Genomic DNA, 21,563 nt, shown 5'->3' on the forward strand with positions numbered 1-21,563 from the left:
ATTAATTTGTTTAATATGGAATAAAGAAGAAATCCCTCAACAGTGGAAAGAATCCATAATTGTTCCTGTGTTTAAAAAAAGTGATAAAATGAACTGCAATAACTACCGTGGAATTTCTCTACTCTCAACAACATATAAAATATTATCTAACATTCTTCTAACAAGACTAACCCCATATGCTAATGAAATTATAGGTGATTATCAATGTGGATTTAAACGTAACAGATCAACTACAGATCAAATTTTTCACATCAGACAGACACTTGAAAAAACGTGGGAATATAATCAAAATGTCCATCAGCTATTCATTGATTTCAAAAAAGCATATGATTCGGTCAAAAGAGATAAATTATATAATATATTAGTAGAGTTTGGAATACCTAAGAAGCTTGTTAGTATGATAAAAGTATGCACCAGTGAAACAGAAAGTAAAATTCGTGTGGGTATTAATATGTCTGAGAAATTTACAATTCATGATGGGTTAAAACAAAGAGATGCATTATCTCCATTGCTCTTTAATTTTGCCTTAGAATATGTTGTTAGGAAGGTAAAAGAAACTAACGAAGGACTAAAATTAAATGGTGTGACTCAGTTGTTAGCATATGCAGATGATGTAGACTTATTAGGGGATGATATAAATACAATTAAGAATAATACTAAAATATTTTTCAAGACTGCTAAGAGATAGGTTAGGAAGTTAACAAAGAGAAAACTAAATATATGCTTACAGGCCGAAACCAAGTGTTAGGTAATAATCAAAATCTAATTATTGATAACAACTCGTTTGAACCAGTTTCCAAATTCAAATACTTAGGAGTAATATTAACAAGTGAAAATTATATTAAAGAGGAAATAAAAAGTAAGCTCAATTCAGGAAATGCATGTTACTTCTCTCTTCATAAACTTTTGTCTTCTCGTTTAATATCTAAGAAACTAAAAGTTAAAATATACAAAACAGTAATTTTGCCTGTAGTATTATATGGGTGTGAAACTTGGTCCCTTACATTGAAAGAGGAACATAAATTGAGAGTATTTGAAAATAAGATCCTTAGGAAAATATTTGGAGCTAAAAGGGATGAGGAGACAGGTGAGTGGTGAAGATTACATAATTTAGAACTACATAATTTGTATTCATCTCCAGATATTGTTAGAATAATTAAATCAAGAAGACTTAGGTGGGCAGGCCGTGTGGCATGAATGGGAGAGGAAAGAGGAGTATATACGATTCTTGTTGGGAAACCTGATGGTAAGAGACCTATAGGAAGGCCAAGACGAAGATGGAGGGACAACGTTGAGATAGACCTAAAGGAAATCGGTAGGGATGGAAAAGAGTATATAGATCTTGCTCAAGATAGGGACAGATGGAAGGCCTGTGTTACTGCAGCCATGAACCTTCAGGTTTAAGAAGGCTAGAGAGTTAGTTAATTATCAATAAATTTGCCATTTTTGTTACATTTATTTATAAACCTAGGCTCCAGTTTTGAAAATTAAATGCCTTAATATGGAGTTTCTTTTACTCATTCCTCTCTCTTGGGCATTTACATTAAGTAAGGAACCATTTGTGTTCGCAAAACACCTGCAGCACAATAATAGCAGATCTGTTATCAGCAGTGGTAAATTTTTATCACAATTTCATTGGTGTCAGCAAAAATTTCATATTGGTCCATTTCTAATTTAAAGTATAACGATAGTTATAGATTGTGTATCCAGATCAAATCTGAAACCCCATAATCCAAATAGATGAAACTTGTTTTTTTTGGTTATTTTTTCCATGATTCTACATTATCATGTATTGCAGAGGATTTAAACTACAGATTGAGTTTCAGGGTGTCATGTTATATGCTCATCATTAAAGGGGTAGATTTGTATGCACTAAAATAGGCCAAAATATGCACTGAATTTTTAAAAAATGCACCATAAAAATAACACATTATGGTTCACATATACTCCACCAATACGCCTAGGGTACTGCCCATAGTTTCAAGAACTGAAGGAGTTCCCATCTACAGAGCATTCCCTGACATTTGCTACGAGACTCGGCGGCAAGCAGCCTGGCATCAGCGCTTGTCTTTCCCGGTGAACGGTGTTCGCGACAGTCACTAGAGTCTACTATTAAAATTACAGTTTTCATATTGTGTACTAACCTTGACTACAGAAGGTGTTAAAAATGATGTCCCTCTGCTGCAACACATTTCTGGCATCTCAGAAGGATATTGGCATTTGCACGTGCAAGTTCATCTACTGTAATTCTCCCGATTTCTCGTACAATACTGTCTTTTAACTCACGGATGGTGTGCGGATTGTCTTTGTATACTTTATTTTTTAGATTTCCCCATAAATAAAAATCGCAGGCTGACCCTGTTACTCTAAACTTTTTTATGAGGTTTAATATAGTGGTCCTATGTGGAACAGGAACACCAGAAAATTTCGTTGCAAAACATCGTCACACTTCTCCACAATTCCTCTTTCCGAAGTAACACTCGACAAGATAAATCCTTTGCTGTAATGTAAACTTTGGTGGTGCCATATTAAGCCACAATCTTCAACACATGGTCAAGACACAACACAACTTCCGAGGGAGGATTATACTGGTGTCAGTCTGCAACGTCAAAGAAAGGGAAAGAGAGCGAAGGCAGGGAGAGAGAAAAAAACAGACAGTAGTGTGCGACTGTCGCGGACCCCGTTCACCAGGAAAGACAAGCGCTAACGCTGGGCTGCTCGTAGCGAGTCTCGTAGTGAATGTCAGGGAATGCTCTGTATAAACCTAAATTTCCTTCACTGCTGTCTAATATAATTTTTCAACATAAATAATGATAAAATGTTACATTTTTGTTATTTGTAAAGCAGAAAATGGTGAATATTTAATGGGGCTTATTTTAGATAAGTAGATTTTAAGTAACTGGACCATCATGCACCAGAGTCAAAAGCTGAACATCGAAGGCCGGCAAAAGTTGCAAAGACATAAAAACTGCACAGATATAACAAAGTGTCATACACAGTCAAAAAAATGATGGTTGAGGTGTGCACTGTATAATAAACTGATCATTTTTTTCCACAACTAGGTGTGTGTAAAGCACCTAAGTATAAACACAGTTTAGCAAGAATACAAACTCATTTTATTTTAACTGAAAAAAAATACAACTCAAATCATCCTTTCCGAGATTTCAGTAGCAACAGAAATATGCTCAAACAAACACACTTTCACATTTTCTTCCCAGTAAAGTTCCCTTTCAAATTCACTTCCACTGATTAAGTCCATTCCTTGAAGAAACACTAAGTATCTGGCATATCCCCTCCAGGTACTAGCTGCAATGAAAGAGAAGTTATTTGCTTTAATTTCTCCTGTTGCATGAAACAATGTAAAGGTCTTTTTTATCATGTTTGACATAAGTAACATTGATTTACAAGGATACACTAGAACAAAGGTCAGATTTTAACCAACAGTAACACTTTTAAGTTTTGGCTCATTATTTGGTAATGAAATTGACATTCAAACTGTATGAGATCACACAGTGATAAAAAGTAGTTGTAATAGGCCACATTAATGTCATACTTATTTTTGAGGTACAATATTCCCCATTTTCCAGTTGGTTTAAATTGGTTAGTTGTCGTTACATGTTACATTATACATGTATTTGAAATTATATTCAGAATCCATGGCATATACCGTCCTTACTCATGTATAATGCACAGATTTTTACAAAATGTTTGCTCCTCAAAAACTGTGGTGTGTATTATGCATGGAATAATTTGAACAGCGACCATGAAATCATGCATGTTTTCACCATGTCACTGCGTACGAGGGTCACTATTTATATTTTGAGCCTTGGCAACACTGATTGAAGTTGGGCGCGATTTCACGTTTGCACGGAATCGTCTGGCAATATTGACCATAACGTACTTCAAATGTTTTGTCAATAGCTTCATTTGTGTTGTTTATGTTGCCTTGGAGATTGCGCGACAACAATAAAATGGAATTAACTCCTGCGATGATTTTTTACGATTTTCGACGTGGATTATCAAGACAAGAGTGCATCGATCAACTTACTTCCACATTTGGCGATGAAGCCCCATCCTTTGCCACTGTGAAACACTGGTATAACGAATTTAATCGTGGCTGCCATTCGCTCACCGACGAGATTCGCGAAGGTCGTCCAAAATCAGTTGTTGTTCAAGAAAACATTGATGCTGTGCAAAACCTAATACTGCAAGATCGTCATGTGACATACTGTGAGATTGAGGCAACCATAGGCATTAGTTCCACCAGCATATATAAAATATTACATGATCATTTAGCTGTGAGAAAGGCATGTTCTCGTTGGATACCACACAATTTGACAAAAACTCTAAAAGACGCTCGCGTCAATTGGTGCAAACAAATGCTCAATAAATACAATCGTGGTGCTTCAAAAGACGTATATAAGATTGTAACAGGTGACGAATCATGGATATATGCATATCAGCCGGAACGTAAACAGCAGTCGACTGTATGGGTGTTTCAAGATGAACGCAATCCAACAAAAGTTGTTCGCGCTCGAAGCACATCGAAACAAATGGTCGCCTGTTTTTTCGGGAAAACTGGTCATGTGGCAACTGTGCCTTTACAGGAACGTAGAACGGTCAACTCTGAATGGTACACAACAATTTGTTTGCCAGAGGTCTTCGGTCAAATACGGAAAACAAACGCCGTCGGATCATTCTTCATCAAGACAATGCCAGCTGTCACACATCTCTTTTACAACAACCGACTTTATGAACAGTCAAAAAATCAAATTGATGGGTCATCTGCCGTACAGTCCTGATTTGGCACCCAATGACTTCTTCTTGTTCCCGAATGTCAAGAATAAATTGCGTGGACAACGATTTTCGTCGGCGGAAGATGCCGTTGATGCGTTCAAAAACCATATTATGGAGGTGTCTCAAAAAGATTGGAAAAACTGCTTTGACAAATGGTTCGAACGAATGCAAAAGTGTATTGACCATAAAGGAGAATACTTCGAAAAAACAATAAAGCAGTTTTCAATGCCAAATTCCTGTTTTTTCATTGTTAGGCTCAAAATATAAATAGTGACCCTCGTATAACACATATATATCAACAGGAGGAAAGACAAATTACCAGGTTTGGTTTCTTTAGTAATAATAATTTAAAAAAAACAATAAAGGTGAATTGTCTATTTCCATGATTTTTCACTTTGTAATGGAACGTTTTGCGACACCGAGAAAAACGATGGCGTTCTAGCAGAATTCGAATATGCACCTCCTGTCGCACAGGATGAGTATCAGCGGTATTTGTTGGGCAAGAAATAATAGAAAATAACTTCCAGAGTGCTGCAAATCCATAACATAATTTTGATCTCGCTTCTACTATAGAATAAACAAGGTGATTACACAAATAAAAGCTTTGGAATGCTAAACACAGTGGAGGAAGAGGGAATTGGCATGGGTTGGTGGCTCTGATATTCTCCTCTTGATCAGCATAGCAACAGCTTTACTACCTACAACTAAGAAAGCCATTTCTTGAACCTGAATTGTACTGCGCATTATATACAAGATATAATTTTTTCCCCCATGATAAACCAGGGTTAACATTATACATGCATGAGCATTGTACATGTGTAAATATGGAATTGATTTTGGAATTTGATAAAAAGACAGAAAATGACTGCGACTGAATTGGCATGATGTTACATAGTGATTTTTTTTTGCATCAAACAAAACAAGAAATGTTCCTCACAGGTTAAAGGGAACCATGATTTGCATCAACTTTTTCTTACCAAGAACTTTTATAGAAAGTATGTAGTCATACCAAGTAGATATTTCATTACTACCAAATGCTGAGTTCATTAGTAATGAACCTTCCAGTTACGTTCTAGTCTAAAGGTGTTCTGTTTTATCTATAGGCACTGACTATGCTTGCACCACATATTATATTTTACTTGAAACGGTGAAAGAACAACATTGCTTGATGTAGCATCATTCTCAAAGTATTTAAAAAATATTCATAATTACCACTGTGGTGCCTGTGTCACTGGAACTGGGATACAGTATTAATTTACTTTTGTCTGTACAATTTGATGTGTGGTAAAGAGGTTTGTTCAGAATAAACCGTTAAATTATATTGTATGAAACTGTTTTAGAAACTAATTTTGGCATCACAAGGGTGCATTTTGTGCAGTTTTTTTTTGTGTTACAGTGCTTGAAATATCGTAACTAGGTTGAAATCGGGAAATGCAAAGTGTAAGGCTGCATGTCATATTTAGATGAATGTTTTTTTTCAAACATCTCTATTATGCATCCATTAATATCCTGTGAGGACAATGTATGAATGACACCAACATGTGACAGAGGAGGCTTTGGGAGGTTTTTAGTTTTAAGCAAAAAAACAAAACAACAAAAAACACTTGTTCAATTCTCAATTAACTTTTCCTGCATTTTCACCATTTGTTCATTGATTGAATTGGATTATTTTACGTTGCTTTTCTGCCACTTTTGGCTAATGGCGGTAAATGATGATCTAAAGAGATACAAACATATACGGACAACACAACACGTGTCCTGGCTTCAGGTCCAGAAGCCACAGCCTCGTTAGCCTGCAAAATACAGTATACTGTGCACTACGTGCAAGGGAGGTTGACATTTGGGTGTACTACATAGAAGCGTCACCGCTTACAACCCATTTTCCCCAATTGTATCCATATGATAAAGGAAAGACTTCCCAGCTAGAATAGTTCCAAAATCTCTTGCAAGATGTCATATCAGATAGATGGAATCATGAATAGATACTGTCTGGAAAGAGCATAATTTTTGGTACTACTTTACTATACCGGAGACAATAATCAATAATTTATTTCGCAATTTTTTACATTGCTAATGTACTATTCTGCATTGCGGAACATTTCTTTAGGTGAAATAATGAATTTCTAATGAAAATAATGTCTATTTCTTACATTAACGAGTGCTTACTGTTGTTCCTTATTTCCCACAAACCATCCACGGGTAGCCCCAAAAACCATTGACATTAGCCCAAAATTTCACGATAGCCCCACGAACCATCACGGTGACGAGATATGCCTACTAGGTTAGGTTAGGTTCCATTAGCACTCCTTTCATTCAATTTAGCACATACGGACAATACGAGAGCATATTGTGCTCTCGTGCAGAAAGCAAATTGCTGGAACAGCAATAGCAAGTCGGAAATAGATTTTCGTAGAAAACTACATGCATTCGCATTTGCGTAAGTACTTTCTCCTGTAAATTTGAAGAAATCCGTCTCCGGTATAGTAAAGTGTTACCTAATTTTTTAATGTGCATGTTCTTGCACATATATTAAGTGATTATTACTTCAAACTCTTGACAAAAATGTACATTTTGATAGACACACCCTATTAGAAATTACAATTTAAAATTTTTACCTACATTAAATTTCTAATGAATACATACCATTGTAATATTATTTCCATTCAGCAAGATTTGATCCAGTTTTGTAATACGTCTTCCTTCAGGAGTTGACTCGTACTCCGTGACATCTTCTAACAACATATTGACGAAATCATCAAAGCCAAGCAATGTTCCAACAATCTCCTTATCATTCTTCATGATTATGTGGATTCGGGACCCAATACATTTGTCCACAAGCTCTGCAATAATACTAATTTTTTGAGCATTTTTCTTTCAAATTATAATAGCTTTGTTTACATAATAAACACACAAAGAAAGCAGACATAAATTCGTCTTTTGACTTGAAACCATATGTAAACATATGCAAGATAGATAATAAACTTCAAAATCAAATATTACTTGTTTGCATCATTTCAACAGAAATACTGAGATTTCTGTTGATCATTGAATTTCAATTTCAATTTCATCTGACCAATTATATATGACAAATATGTACATGGGCAAAAGTTAAAAAAACGAAGTAAAAAAAAACAAAGTCAAAGGTAAGCTCACCATCTGCAAAGTCCGACATTATCATGTTACTGAATTGCCTAAAATTATTTAGTGAGTCTTTGGGCAACAGTTACATGTTGTATCATGTACAAAAGAAAATCATATGGATGAATAATGAATTATTGAGAGATGACAACGAACGAGACATTCAGTTTTAAACAGTTAAGAAAATCATTATATACTTACTTATCAATATCAGTATACTATGTTTATTCATCATTAAGCACTACAAGGCAAGAAGTGTGGAACATATTATTAAACCAACATCTTTGTACCTGATTTAATAATGCTCAAATTCATGCCGCATTTGAGCTGTAAGGCATTGTTTTTATTTGGGAAATGATGTTTACACACACACACAAATTATATCTGAAAATGAAGTAAAAAATTAGAGCAAAGCTTTTGCAAAGAACCATGGGTGTTGTTTAGTGTCCATGAGTGGAGACCAAGCAATATGAAAATGTTTTATCTGCCTTCCAAGAATATTTGCTCTAATTACGTATGTGCAAAGGTAAAATATGCTGGCCCTTTTGCGTCTGCGGGTATTTCCCTTGCACTACAAAATCCCGAGTACAGAGAAAGAAAAAATAGCAATTTCTAACCTGCTTGGGCTGAGCTGTTCGCCGATATGATACTGTATAGTAATTTTTCATGCTTGTTATTTAGGAACAACAACAAAGAAACGAATTATTTCAATTGAACTAAACACACGTTTTTAATATATTACAGTTTGAATTGTGTTATAAATTGCAAAAGGCCACTTTAATTATTACTGGCAATTTACATAATTTATTGTTTTTTCTTATGCATATATATCTACAATCTGCCGCATTTGACTTACACACATTGAATACTCTGAAATATTTTTTTTTACCTAAAGGAAGCAAAGTAGACGGATTTGTTGTCACGGAAGTCGCCATCTTTTAAGACTACGTAAGAAATGTGCTTCCTGCTCTCTCCTATTGGATGCTCTGGCGCACGTGATTTCAAGCAGTATCCAATAATGATAACCATTTGCTAGCGTATACACTCAATGTTAATATGGCGTTGTTGTGACTGCTGTGATGTGTTGTTGGTGTCATGTTTTGACGTAAAACACATGATTGCGGTGAAATATTATTATGAGTGGTGGCGATATTCTAAGTGATATAGGAAGTGCTTATAATATTGGGATATATTTCATAATTGGTAAGTAAAGCTTTCTGTTAAAGTGAGATTTCCTGAGTGTGCATGCCTATCAGTAACGGTGTTTTACTTGGAGCTTGCTCCTGTCATTTGTGTTCTTAAGATGTACAAGAAGTTCTTAACCGGCTTATAAGGGCTGCTGCATTTACATATGAGCCTGCAGGGTTTAATTGAAATAGCACCTTTTTTTATCTGTTCGTAAATCACTGTATCCCTTGATTAATGTACTTGACGAAACGTTTGGATTTTTTAGGGAGTGGACCAAATGCCTTAAAATTCTGCATATTTCACTTGCCACATAATTTGTTAACTTTCTTTGTCAATTAAATTATGTGACGTAGTTCCTCATCTAACTCTATTTACGTTAACTAGATAATTAGTGTTGAATTTTTCTCAGAAACTAACTTTAGTATGCGATTTTACATCCTGTAGGTCAGGGGTGCGAATCCCCCACAAGGCCAATGGCGCACCCCCCAAAATTATATCATACTTCCCCCCAAATCATATTCGCGCCATCAAGCTATATCGTAATTCCTACAAAGTATTTAATTACGACAGCGTGTGTTAGATCTTCGTAACAAATGACGCACCTGCTTTAATTTTAGCAGTATACCAACACTAAGCATTATATTTTAAGAAGGGATGTTTTTGATGAATATTGAGAATATCGCTTATGTCTATCGCAAATAAACTAAACTAAACTAATGCAGCTATAGTACAAAACTTTACATTCACCTCAGTAAAGCGCCAAACACGCATTCTGATAGCACTCGAATGCGAGCGAAGCGACCAAGAAAATTTTTACATCCATTTCTATCCAGGCTTTTAAGAATATTAATTTAATGGGGGGTGTCAATACTGTCTAAGGATTCCGCGATATTTACTCTTTTCCAGCTTCTCTTTTCACCCGTTTGGCGCCGAAAACTTGTGGATACCATATCGCTAATATAGTCCCCCAACAATATAATGTTCGAACTACCCCCTCTACAGAAATCCCTTCATCTAAGATTTAACACTTTATCAAGAGCTTCATATCTCCCACCTTAAATTTAGTACTCAATCCTACCACCAAATTTTCCATGCCAATTTTAGACTTACTGTTGATATTGAAGAGTGGGCATTGCCTCCTCCCAAAAATTAATTCTTAGTCTCCACAAAGAATTTTCGCAACAGTCTTAAGACAATAGTAATACACTAGATTTGGATACCCTCTCTAACTAAAATACCTGCCCTAATCAATTACATAGAGTTGGATACTGTCCCCTCCCAACGTTTTTTTTTTTCAGAATTCCCCCCCTCCAGAACTCACATGTCAATTATGGTCTAATATGTAAGAGTTGGATATTTCTCACACACACCCTCGATAATTCCGTTAAACACTTGCTTTTTTTCATCTAATGGATTAAATATGGTGCATTTAAGGTGTAAAATGTTTACATATATTTAAAAAATATATATAAATGTTGAATTATACACTATTTGAAGGGGAAAATCCCCCCCCCAAATCTCGATTGTGCAGCCTGCACCATAATCTCCCCCTGTGGGCACCCCTGTTGTAGGTAAATATTGCCTGACATTGGTGATTGTGTTATTATTCATTCATACTGATTCAAGTGTCAGATGCACTTTTCGGGGTGTTTATGTCGACTAACATGGTCAAGAAGAAACTATCCCTTAAGCAGGACTTTTTTTATCATAGCAATATAATTTTGGTAGTAGACAACTTGTCCATGTATAAGCTTATTTGCATTGTTTTCTGCAATGAAGGCGATAATTGAAAAGTTTAGAACAGCAGAGAAGAATGATGTGTTCTCCAGCTCCACTAAAATTTCATTAAAAAAACCTGTAAGAGAAAAAATAATGATAATGTTAATGGACAATTGGGCTATCTTTAATCCTTTTGAATTTTATATAGTTTTTCTAGCCTCTTATTTTGCATGTAGGGACGGGGGAAAGGCTTGCATATAAGAATGCTGAAATTCACTACTGTAGTTCGGTAATTGAAAATCGCCATATGGGAGGCTCACTTCATTGTCGCGACTCTTAACATCATGTACTCTTGGAGCTGCAATTGTTCAAAGTTACATGTTTTCTTCTGTGCTGCTAATCTAATTCTATCTTGATCATAGTTTTTCTATGTGTTACTTTTATTAAGCAACAGGAACTGTATGTAGCTCCTGCAAGGCTGAATTTAAGAAATAACTGTGTCCAAAAACTAAACGTACAGTGCCTGTGGCTAATTCTGGGACAAGTCCAGAGGAATGAGAAATTGTTTGAAACATGTAATAATAACATTTCATACTTACAATAGGTTCATAAGATATGCTACATAATGTTTACAGGATTGCTAAAAACTCGTAAGATGAAATTTCAAATGACCTTTTTCAACTAAAGAAGGGGTTATCTGAGGATTGTAAGTTCAATTTTTTTTCCCCTAAATCTAATGAATAGTTATGACACTTGGGAAGTGTTTTTCTATATAACGTTTCTAATAATAAAGTAGTTCCTGCAGAAGGCAATAGGATTGGACAGAGGTATTGGTGAAAATCATAACCCTCTGTAGCCATTTAAAAAAAATGAAATTAACTTTTGCTGAAGGTAAATTATGAGATTAACTTTGAAAAAGGAAGCTACAACTGCCTTCCATGTTCATATCCATCTTAACAAAATTCCCGGGCATACTACTGCAAATGAATTACGTATGATGCCATGTTACTTTTTATTTATGTTGTCTACGAAAATATTTCTGACACATTATTTAGACATCACCTCTGGGAAGTGCAATATGCTACCCTCAAGAGAACTTGAAGTGCAGTTCATACAATTTGATTGACTGAGCTTAATTTATGGACATGTAGTACAGTTGTTATGCTGACCAGTGTGCAATTTGTGTGACTACACAGAGCCTTGCACTTGCTGAATGATGTGTTAGATCTTGAAGGGACTTGTTTTATCATGGTGTCGAATAATAATGTCATGAACATTTGTGTAAACTCAAATTTTATGTTTTCTTTGTGAAATGGAATCTGCTAGATATCAGGATGTAGAATAAATTTAATTGTAATGTTCCCATAATCAGAGATTTGGTGGTAAGGCGGTTTCTGCTCAAGTCTTTTTTGTCAATGTGTCAGTGTATGTTATGGTTAGAGACCGGATATTAAAGGGAAAATTTTCCCCTAAAAAGGACAAAAAGGGGAAAATTATTACCAAAAGAAGGGGGAAAAAGGACTATAGTTTTTTTTGCACTCCACTAAAAATACTATTTTAAATGAAAGCGCAATATATACCATTCAAATGTAAAAAGGGATACATTAAATTTCATATATATTGTGTTTTCATTTAAAATAATTTTTTTAGTGGAGTGCCAGATTAAACTAGTCTTTTTTCACTTCCCTTTTTTAAGCTGAAGTACATCCATTTCGATGGAATCTTCCTTGCAACTGGTTACCACGTCCCATAGCTTGCTGCCACTTGTACCTGGCTTTGCCATTTCACTGATACTCAGTACTGTCATTACTGTCACACCGTTCAGTTAAAACTATTCTAAAAGACTTCACAATAAAAGTCTAAATCTTGCAGATAAGTACACTTTCAACCCAACAGGCATGCCACTTACTATGTGTTTGTTGCTGTGTAAGACCAAATCGCATTGTTTCAACAATCGCTGCAAGGTACCCCCCAACACTCATGGAGGGAAGGTAAGGTAGAAGATGCTTGTTCTTTCTTTCCTCTAAACTGCACCAGACAATTGTTGAATGTTTTGTTCAGGAAAAAAACAGTCTTACAAAATGTTTGATATATTGTCAATAAAGAGACCAAGAAAGATATTTTTTAAAAATGGGGAAAATAGGAATATAGGCTGAAAACTTGTCAATAAAGGGACCTGAAAGGAAATTGTTTTAAAAAAGGATAAAAAAGGGAAGTGAAAACCATGTAACCTTGTTGGTTTAAGATAATTATCAATACTGTTGTTATTTATTCCATGATCCATGTTGAAAAATGAAAAAGGACTTCCCTTTAAAATCCGATCTCTTAGTTATGGTGCTTCACTATGTAGGGAGAATTTGACAAGATAAAATATTCCGCTTTTTAATTTCAGGAAAGAAATGATTGTGCATTTATAGCAAGAATTATGCATTGCACTTTCAATCCCACTGTCATATATTTTTATACTTTTTTTTGAACAAAAGTCTGTTTCAAACACACTAAACATTCTTGGTACCATACAAGAAATGATGATCAGTTTGATGCAGAATCCAGTATACAATAAATTTGCCACCAGAATTATTATAGCTGGTACTAAGTACTCTCTCTTGCTGGTCTCTGTATCATTGTATTTGTCCCATCTTGCTTCATTAGTTCATCATTCATCCTTGCGCTTCCCCAATGGAATAGTGGTAAATTCGTTGCCTTGTAATCAAGGGGTCCCAGGTTCGATAAAGTGGAGGCACATGCCACAGTGGTTCTGATCCCACTTTAAACTACAGGTCAAGTCCAAATTAACCTTTTTGTGCATAAAGTGGACTTAAAACAGAGAAGTGGTGGCACTTTGAAAGCAACCTTCAGGAATAAATGCAACTTTTTGAACTGAAGCAACGCCGTAGGCTGCATGTGTCACTGGTCTCTTTCTTGTTTGCTCGGATTGAGCAATTTTCTCAATCTGTGCATCATGTTGCCTCGGTCCATTATTCATGCATGTTGAATGTTGTGCTTTAGACTGAAGGGCTACTTGTCACTTGTTGCTTGCTGCTTTGGTGTGAAATACATGTGTTGTTTGTCACCTGTTAGTTGTCGCTACAGTCCGATAGCTCTCTTATAAGGGAAATTTAATCAATTAGTTTTTTTATTGTTGCAATCTCATATGTGTGGAAAGGGTAGTTCCAGTTCTTGCTGCTAATAGCTCAAATTGGTAATTCTCTCAGACTATTTGCCCACTGCTGAGCCCACGTTTTTGCAATGAACTCATTTTTTTGTGTGCTGGACGAGTTCATACATTTATTCATACCTTTCAGACATAAACTAAACTGACTTTATCAAGTTGTATAAAGCGTTAATGGTTTTGTGAAATGTAAGTAGTAGTAATAAATTTAGTCATTAATGTAGTATAGTTAGGGTGACCATAATATTTTGACCCAAAAGCAGGACATCCCAAACAGGCCAGTTTACCCCCCAATTATGAAATCATTGTTGTTATTAATGTATTATTATTTATTAAAATATGGATCACATAAACGATACATCATAAACAATGAATGAAATATGATCTCTCGTTGTAAAAACGTCTCGGTATGACTTAGATAGTGTTTCTGGCTGCTTCTTAGTTGCAAATGTTTTCCAATATTGTAAAATTTTAGTATTCTGCTATTATATGAATTATACAAACCCCACACTACAAAGGTATACAACATTTGAAAATTCCATTTCCCATATCACTCTCATCCATTCTAACAGATTTATCCCCTTCACTAATATGGATTCTGTATTCATATGCTCGAAAATGTAGGCTCGAAATATAAAGTAATTTTTATATATATTTAAAAAGAAACAGCAAAAGGATAAAAAGTGAATTATACATAATAATCATTTTATGCTTGTGATTGTGATGAATTTGAGAGACTAACTATCAATTTTAGAAGAAAAACATTAAAACAAATTCAAACCAGTAACGATGTCCAAAGTCGATAAGATAATGCTGACAGGGACAGAAGAAGTAGTAGTATATATATTAATTATTTAAAAATACATTCCCACTTTTGACAGCAAATATTCTGTATGTTATGCTATTTGGCTGATTGGAGACTTTTCCATTGCTTAAGATACATCTCATTGTTTCATTTATCTGCTTTCCTTTGTTTCCAAATTGTAATAGTTTGTGTTTAAATGTTTAACTTCTTAGCGCTCTTTAAAAGAAGGAAGAAATCATTACACAGTAATTTGGACATCCAATAAAAAAACGTTAAGTAAGGAACATTATATGGGACTCGTTATAAAAGTACAGAATGGTATAAAAAAATAACAGTTCTTAGAATTTTTTAGTATGTGTCTAGGGTCTGGCCTTAGTAACCATATTGAATGATTGCTGTAGCATGGTTCATACGAATTTTCATTTTCTTGAAAGGTTAAGTATTATCCCCCTGATGGCATAGTTGTAAAGCACTTTCACAGTGTAATCTAGGGGTTCCAGGTATGATTCCAGTTTCTATTATGATCTCAGCATAACATGGACTTGAAACAAACTTGGAATACTTTTGAAAGCTTCAAAATGTTGATTACATTATGTTTGACATTCTTCGAAATTCAAGGAACATGGCAAGTCACATATCTTCTTTGTTGCAAAATTTGTGGGGTGTATCCAAAAGTACTGATTTTTCTTCTTATTTCTTCCCCTGTAGCAGTACTGCTAAATAAAGTAGTTTATTCTCTCCCAGCACTTGAAAGCGATATTGTCAGGTAGGGGTATTTTTGTTATTTAGCATTGCTTTTCTGACTCTTGTGGCTAATCTTGAGGATGAGAATGCTGGACACTCCCAAAGAGAGGCCAGGACTTGAACCTGGAAACTTTGGTGGCAAGATTGAAACTTGACCACCAAGGTAGATTGATTTAAATAATGTGCAAAAATATTTTGTACATATTACAATCACTTTTGTTGTTAGTACATTAATCTCGAAATCATTTAATGGTGTTTATTAGGCTCTAAGAAAGGAAAATAATGGAAATAAAATACATGTACTGATGGTGTGAAGCTCATAGGAAGGGAAATGTAAACACACATTTATTTTGATTTAGAATTCAATATTTTTTTATTGGCAGAAATAGCAAACATTTTGCGTAGAAAAGTATGCAAAATACTAATCATATTAAATCATAAACATGGCAGCAGATATTTTTGAAACTACCATAAAAATAATCTTCAAAATCAAGGTACAAAGACTATAAAAATATTTGTTAATATTTTAAGTTACACTTATGGAGCAAATCCAGAATGTTTATTATCACTTGGAAGAAAAGTTACTGAAAATTATTATAGTTTCATTAACACACTCAACAAACATTTCCATACTAAGTACAGTATCAGAAACAGAAAAAGGTTTACATATTTTTTTAATTGATTTAGTCAAACTGTTAAAATATTTTACAGGACCATTTACTAAAAAAGCCTTTCTATAAAAAAAAACATATATCTATATGCATGGTGTCAAAAACTTACAACCAATTTTAAGCATGTTTTTTTTAATAAGAAAAAAATTAAATGAAAAATCAACAAAAATGATTTTTATCTACCTTGTTGACCACTCAGTGTGCTCGGTCACCGAGCTTTGGAGATAGGCCAGGGGATGTTCGTATGTATGGTTTAATATGATGACCATGAGTCAGGTGGTGGTGGCTGATGCATTATTCAAGCCATATCCCAATTTTGTGGGCTGGGCCTGCCTTGGTGTGTGAAAGTTGAGGTGTAGAATCGCAAATTATATCAATTGGCCTGGCCTTCCTTATTTTGTGAGGCATTTTTTCCATTGACGTAAAGAGAAAACTATTTTTCTGTGTCAAGTAAATTTGTAATTTACGTAGCATGTACAGCTTTTAAACCCTGGCCATGATATGAAGTATTTTATGAAAAAAATTGTTCAGAATTTATTTTGTGTATTGGGAGTTCTACTTTACCACAAATATTATTATTATTATTCACACATTGTTCATGGCACTGATTTCCTGCAATTATTTTGTTGTAAACTCGTGAAATCGGATTAATGACAATCAAAGATGAAGAAAGATTTTGTAGTTCTGTGTTGAAAGGAATGTAACTACGTGAGACCAGCAATGGTCATAAGAACAACAGTTTTTCCATTCACTGTATAGTATATACTGTAACATGTAGTAGAGTTACAGTGTGCGTTTCATACGTGCTTGAGGGCCTTCCCGATGGTGCAGTGGTAGCGTCGTCGCTTTGTAATCAAGGGGTCCCGAGTTCGATACCCGGTGGAGGCCCAAGTGGTTCGGATCCCACTTTAAACTGTAGGTTCAGTCCCGATTAGCCTTGCGGTTCAAAGTGGGCTTAAAACACCAAATCAATCAATCAATCATACGTGCTTGAAGCAGACGAAATTGATAGCAGTAATTTCCTGATCCAGAGATCTAAGATTTGCCACAAACATTACCAAATAACACCCGAATATTGTAAAGTAGAAATTGAATTTTTGTGTATGATCATATTGATATAAATATGGACAGTTTTTTAATTGGGGCAGTTTTAGTATAAACAATTGATGGATGTAGTATGTCTTGATGGACGAGATGAAGGACTTGTGTTAACTATTCCAATGGTTAAGAATTTTTTTTAAAAAATGTGGGTATTAATCCTGGCAGGGCAGTGCAATATTTTTACAAAGCATCCCCCAGCTGTCGCATTGTCACCATGTGAAACCACAGGATCATTCCACAAGCTAACATTTTCCATCTCAAGCGCTGCGGCAGAATTTCTTCAGCAAAAGTCGCAGGTGTTTAAAAACCTTCCAATATTCAGAAATAATATATGAGTGTGAATGCGAAAACATGCCGTTATATGTGGTCGTTCCTCGTGATCTAACGTGCATGTCGGTATATTCTGTGAATATATGCCTATGTAAAGTAGTTGTCATAAGGAAATTGCAATTAGACGAACTTCCTCGTCCCAGACATTCAGAGCGAGGAATGCATGTTATATTATTCATATTGTTCTATTTTAGTGCGTTTCCTCGAATTGGCCTACATTTTAGCACCTTTTCCTCCCGTTTTACGACCCTTGCGAGCTTGCACTTGTGCGTAAACAAGTGGTTCGTTGCTTTCGTGCATAAAGCCCCCCCCCCCCTTCCCGTGGGTGTCTTTGCCCGTACGTTGCGCCTCTGTCATAGAGGTAAGCGTTCTATCATTGGAACTAATGTGCCTGTCGTCAGCAGAGATGCGTTCACTTTGTTCTCGTACGAAACTGCCACAGAGGAAGGAGATTTTTTCCTTTTTTTTGGTCCTTGTTATTGTTGTAGCGATCTCCACCGAAGCGTTATAGCGCTTGTCCAAGAGGATGCAGTCTGTTGAATCTTCTCTTTTCCCTTACTTAAACATCGCTCTTTTTTTTGTTTTCTCCTCCTTTTTTTTTTTTTTTTGAAGTCGTGTTTCCGGATATCCTGGGATACTTTGGATTCTGCTGAGATCAGGGGCGCCGACTTGTCAAAATTATTTTTGGGGGGGTCTCTGATCACTGAAATAAATTAATGAATGACTCGCTCTCTCCCTTTTTTAAGTTTTGGCCTCAGTGTTCGGAATGTCATAAAAGCCCATGAATTCCTTAAAATACCAAAATTTTTATTCACAGTTCGAATGCAGAATATTAATTGTCCGCGGATGGATATGTCACAAGTTTCGTCAACCATAATAGCAAAATATTCCCGACTTTTAATATCTGCTACCACGGAGCGCAAAACAGATCTCCCTAATATATCAATGATTTCGTTCTGAATGTCATGTGAGAGCCATTTGTAGCCCGAACGTCCCTTCCACTACCCTAGTTCATGTACATAGTCTTTTGAAACTCTAATTTTAACAATACTCATAATTACATACTTAGTATATAGTAATAAGTACGGCTCGGAAGTTGAGGAAAAATCCTTTTTTTTTCTAGTGTCCGAAGACGAGGCTCAACATATATGTTCATTTTGGGTCATTGTAGGCCAGAAAAAGGTGGGTTTTATTTGTCCTTTTTCGGCGTTTTTTGGCTTATTGGTCCTATTTTAGCCTTTTTTTTTTAGGTCTTAACGGCTTTTTTTTTTTGCAACTTCACCTTCTTTCGACTACGTTTTTACTGCCCATTCTCAATTCGAATTATCATCAGTTCGTCACCTCTTAAGCATCCTTTCTGTAGTAAAGAAGAAATAAAAAAGAGAGAAATAAATATATTTGAACCATCCCTGAAACGAAAGAAAAACATTTTTGGACGACTGAAGCAGGTACGGTACAAGGTCCTTTAACCGTAACTTGTCTGGAAGGTCGCACTGTAAGTGGCTACTTTCTCTTGTTTAGAAGCTTTCAGCAAGGTGTATACGACCAGACAGCACGCGCCTGCAAATATCTCAAGTCAGATAAGGAGGTGCCGCGCAGAGGGAGGGGGTGGGGAGGTTAAAACTGAAGTTATTAATGAATTTGGATCACATTTATACGTCCTTTTTTCCCGTTTTTTGGTCCTTTTTTGTTATTTGTAGGTCTTTTTTTGGCAATTTATAGGTCTTCAACTTCCGAGCCCTAGTAATAAGTCATGTGTTTTGCTGTTTCTGGTCATAGCCCTCCCAAAGTTGATGGTGTAGAACATTTCAAATGTGTATTTAAAGTTAAGTTCATGTGGCAGAATTCAGAGTAAACTTTACAAGAGATGCAAAATGATACATTAGATCCTCTTAAGCAAAATTATTTGAGGGGCTCTGGCCCCACATCGTTAACATTGGTGGGGGGGGGGGGGATCGGACCCCCCTAAGCCCCATGGAGTCGGCGCCTATGGCTGAGATCCACCCTGCGTGGTCGAGCGGGTGGTTCAACATTACTTAGAAAAAATGTGTTGAAAAGCTGTTGTGAAAAGATAGTACGGAATTAAGAATGTATGCATTCATAAAATGGTAAGCGTCTCGGTTTTCTTACACATTTTACACTTCCGTAGACATTTAGTAAAAAGAAAAATTTGCAACTTATTAGTTGGTCGTTCCCTTTTCTTCTATTGCTGGTTGCTTCCGAACTGAGAGGCGAACACGGTGACCCTTCCACGCAATGCCAATCTCACTTCCACACCTTGAACTGCATTTTGCAGACTAGCAAGGCTCTGGCGTCTGGACCCATCCCCAGTATAATCATCTATGGGACTTGTGTTGTGTGCCGTCCATACGTGTTTGTGACTGTCCATTCATCTACTTCATCTCATCACCTTCATCGCAATTAGCCAAAAACAGAAGAAACGCGAAGTAATATAAATCAAGGGGGGCTTCCCCGATGGCGCAGTGGTAGCGCTGTTACCTTGTAATCAAGGGGTCCCAGGTTCGATACCCGGTGGAGGCACAAGGTGGTTTGGATCTCACTTTAAACTGTAGGTCCAGTTCCGATTAGCCTTACTGTGCATAAAGTGGACTTTATGCACAAATCAATCAATCAACCAAATCAGTCTAAGCCTCCGAACTGAAATTTTAGCCCAGATATTTAGTTCAAGATCTGAACTGTATGTGGCACAAATAATATTGCAAATATCTTCAGTATTTCAAATTAACTTGGCAACATCAGACCCGCTTTGTTCATACTTGCCTGTGCTAACGAATTACGTCGCTTTTTCACCAGTAACAACAATAATAATAATATATTGTCATTTAGCTTCTCCAGCAATAGACAACGCCAAGAAACAAAATACATGTGAACAGAAGGTAAAATACTATAAAGTTGTAACCACTTTTATGATACAATATTTTTACTTTCAAAAAATTCTTGAATTGAGTAAAGTGCTGAAGCAACTTACCAGTCATACAGCTATGTTTAAATATATTCACAGCGACAATTGTCACATCTAGAGGAAGCTTATAAAATAGTCTTAATCCTAGACCTTCATAACTGTTTAGTAGCAGCAAGCATGGAGTACAGTAGTGTATATAAATACTCAGGCTTTATTCAAATTATTGAATGATTTAGTTTATTTTACGTCGCTTGTCTGCCACTTTTGGCTAATCACAACGGTGGAGATAACATGATTGATGAAGGGACAATCACAAACATACATGGACGACACAATTCTATCCTGGGCCTCCTCGATGGCGCAGTGGTATCGTCGTCGCCTTGTAATCAAGGGGGACCGGTGGAGGCACATAGTGGTTCGGATTCCACTTTAAATTGTAGGCCAACAAGTACCGATTAGCCTTTCTGTGCATAAAGTGGACTTAAAACAACAATTCAAGCCCTACTGTGGATTTTACTGGCTGTGGATGTAGGCGCCAGAACCTCGTCAGTCTGCAAGAATGAGATTGACGAAGCTACGATATTTGCGAATCAATATCAAATTCAGTATTGTAATGATGGTATAGGGTCAATACTGGTGTTCCGCGATAGACAATACCCAGCATTGTTCATAGCAGCAGGATTGTGATGGCGTTCGAAATCTCGGCGTCTGTATAATCAAAGGAGATGGGAGTCATCTTTTCTATTTTCTCCCATCGTCTCGGAGGAGTCGAGGATTTCTCCGAGTTTTTGCTTTGTCTGGAAGATGGAAGATACAACGCCTTCAGCATCTTTCTCCTCTCTCTCTCAGTTTCATCTTACGGGGTGGCGCTCGTGAGAATAGAGATTGAATGTTGCCAATGCACTCGTCCGAGTTGCCACCAGATTTCGCTCCCAACACCAGTGCTGCTTAGATTGGAACGACCAGTACTAAAAC

At 36.1% G+C, this 21,563-nt stretch overlaps 2 protein-coding genes across 8 annotated transcripts in view; one reads left to right on the forward strand and one right to left on the reverse strand.

The window, feature by feature from the left end:
* Positions 1 to 3,099: 3,099 nt before the first annotated feature.
* On the reverse strand, positions 3,100 to 8,910 carry LOC145998567 (U6 snRNA-associated Sm-like protein LSm5). Of its 2 annotated transcripts, none has more exons than XM_083134994.1 (3): positions 8,825 to 8,910; positions 7,441 to 7,637; positions 3,100 to 3,306 (listed from the first exon to the last, which is right to left on the reverse strand). In XM_083134994.1, the coding sequence occupies exons 1-3, from the start codon at positions 8,868 to 8,870 to the stop codon at positions 3,274 to 3,276; spliced, it is 276 nt and encodes a 91-aa protein (XP_082991120.1). In that variant the 5' UTR covers positions 8,871 to 8,910; the 3' UTR covers positions 3,100 to 3,273. The 2 variants fall into 2 exon arrangements, with proteins under 2 accessions (XP_082991120.1, XP_082991121.1); XM_083134995.1 differs by lacking the exon at positions 8,825 to 8,910 and adding an exon at positions 8,137 to 8,245.
* An 86-nt stretch (positions 8,911 to 8,996) lies between these two features.
* The window catches only part of trio (trio Rho guanine nucleotide exchange factor), an 820,581-nt gene continuing 808,014 nt past the window's right edge, over positions 8,997 to 21,563 (forward strand). For all 6 annotated transcript variants that reach the window (XM_083135769.1, XM_083135773.1, XM_083135771.1 and 3 more), the window contains exon 1: positions 8,997 to 9,138. The gene's annotated coding sequence lies outside the window, so the exon portion shown is untranslated. The remainder of the gene's footprint in view (positions 9,139 to 21,563) is intronic.

This window comes from Lepisma saccharinum, chromosome 14 (assembly GCF_977018435.1).
Source record: "Lepisma saccharinum chromosome 14, izLepSacc3.1, whole genome shotgun sequence".
Taxonomy (NCBI): Eukaryota; Metazoa; Arthropoda; class Insecta; order Zygentoma; family Lepismatidae; genus Lepisma; species Lepisma saccharinum.

What these genes read in the sequence shown, in the direction of transcription:
- LOC145998567 (XM_083134994.1), bottom strand. Translation starts at nt 8,870, where the DNA reads ATGGCGACTTCCGTGACAACAAATCCGTCTACTTTGCTTCCTTTAG. An exon ending in GTCTACTTTGCTTCCTTTAG is followed by an intron (nt 7,638 to 8,824) that starts GTAAAAAAAAAT and finishes GTATTATTGCAG; the next exon opens with AGCTTGTGGACAAATGTATT. An exon ending in ATGGAAATAATATTACAATG is followed by an intron (nt 3,307 to 7,440) that starts GTATGTATTCAT and finishes CTTTCATTGCAG; the next exon opens with CTAGTACCTGGAGGGGATAT.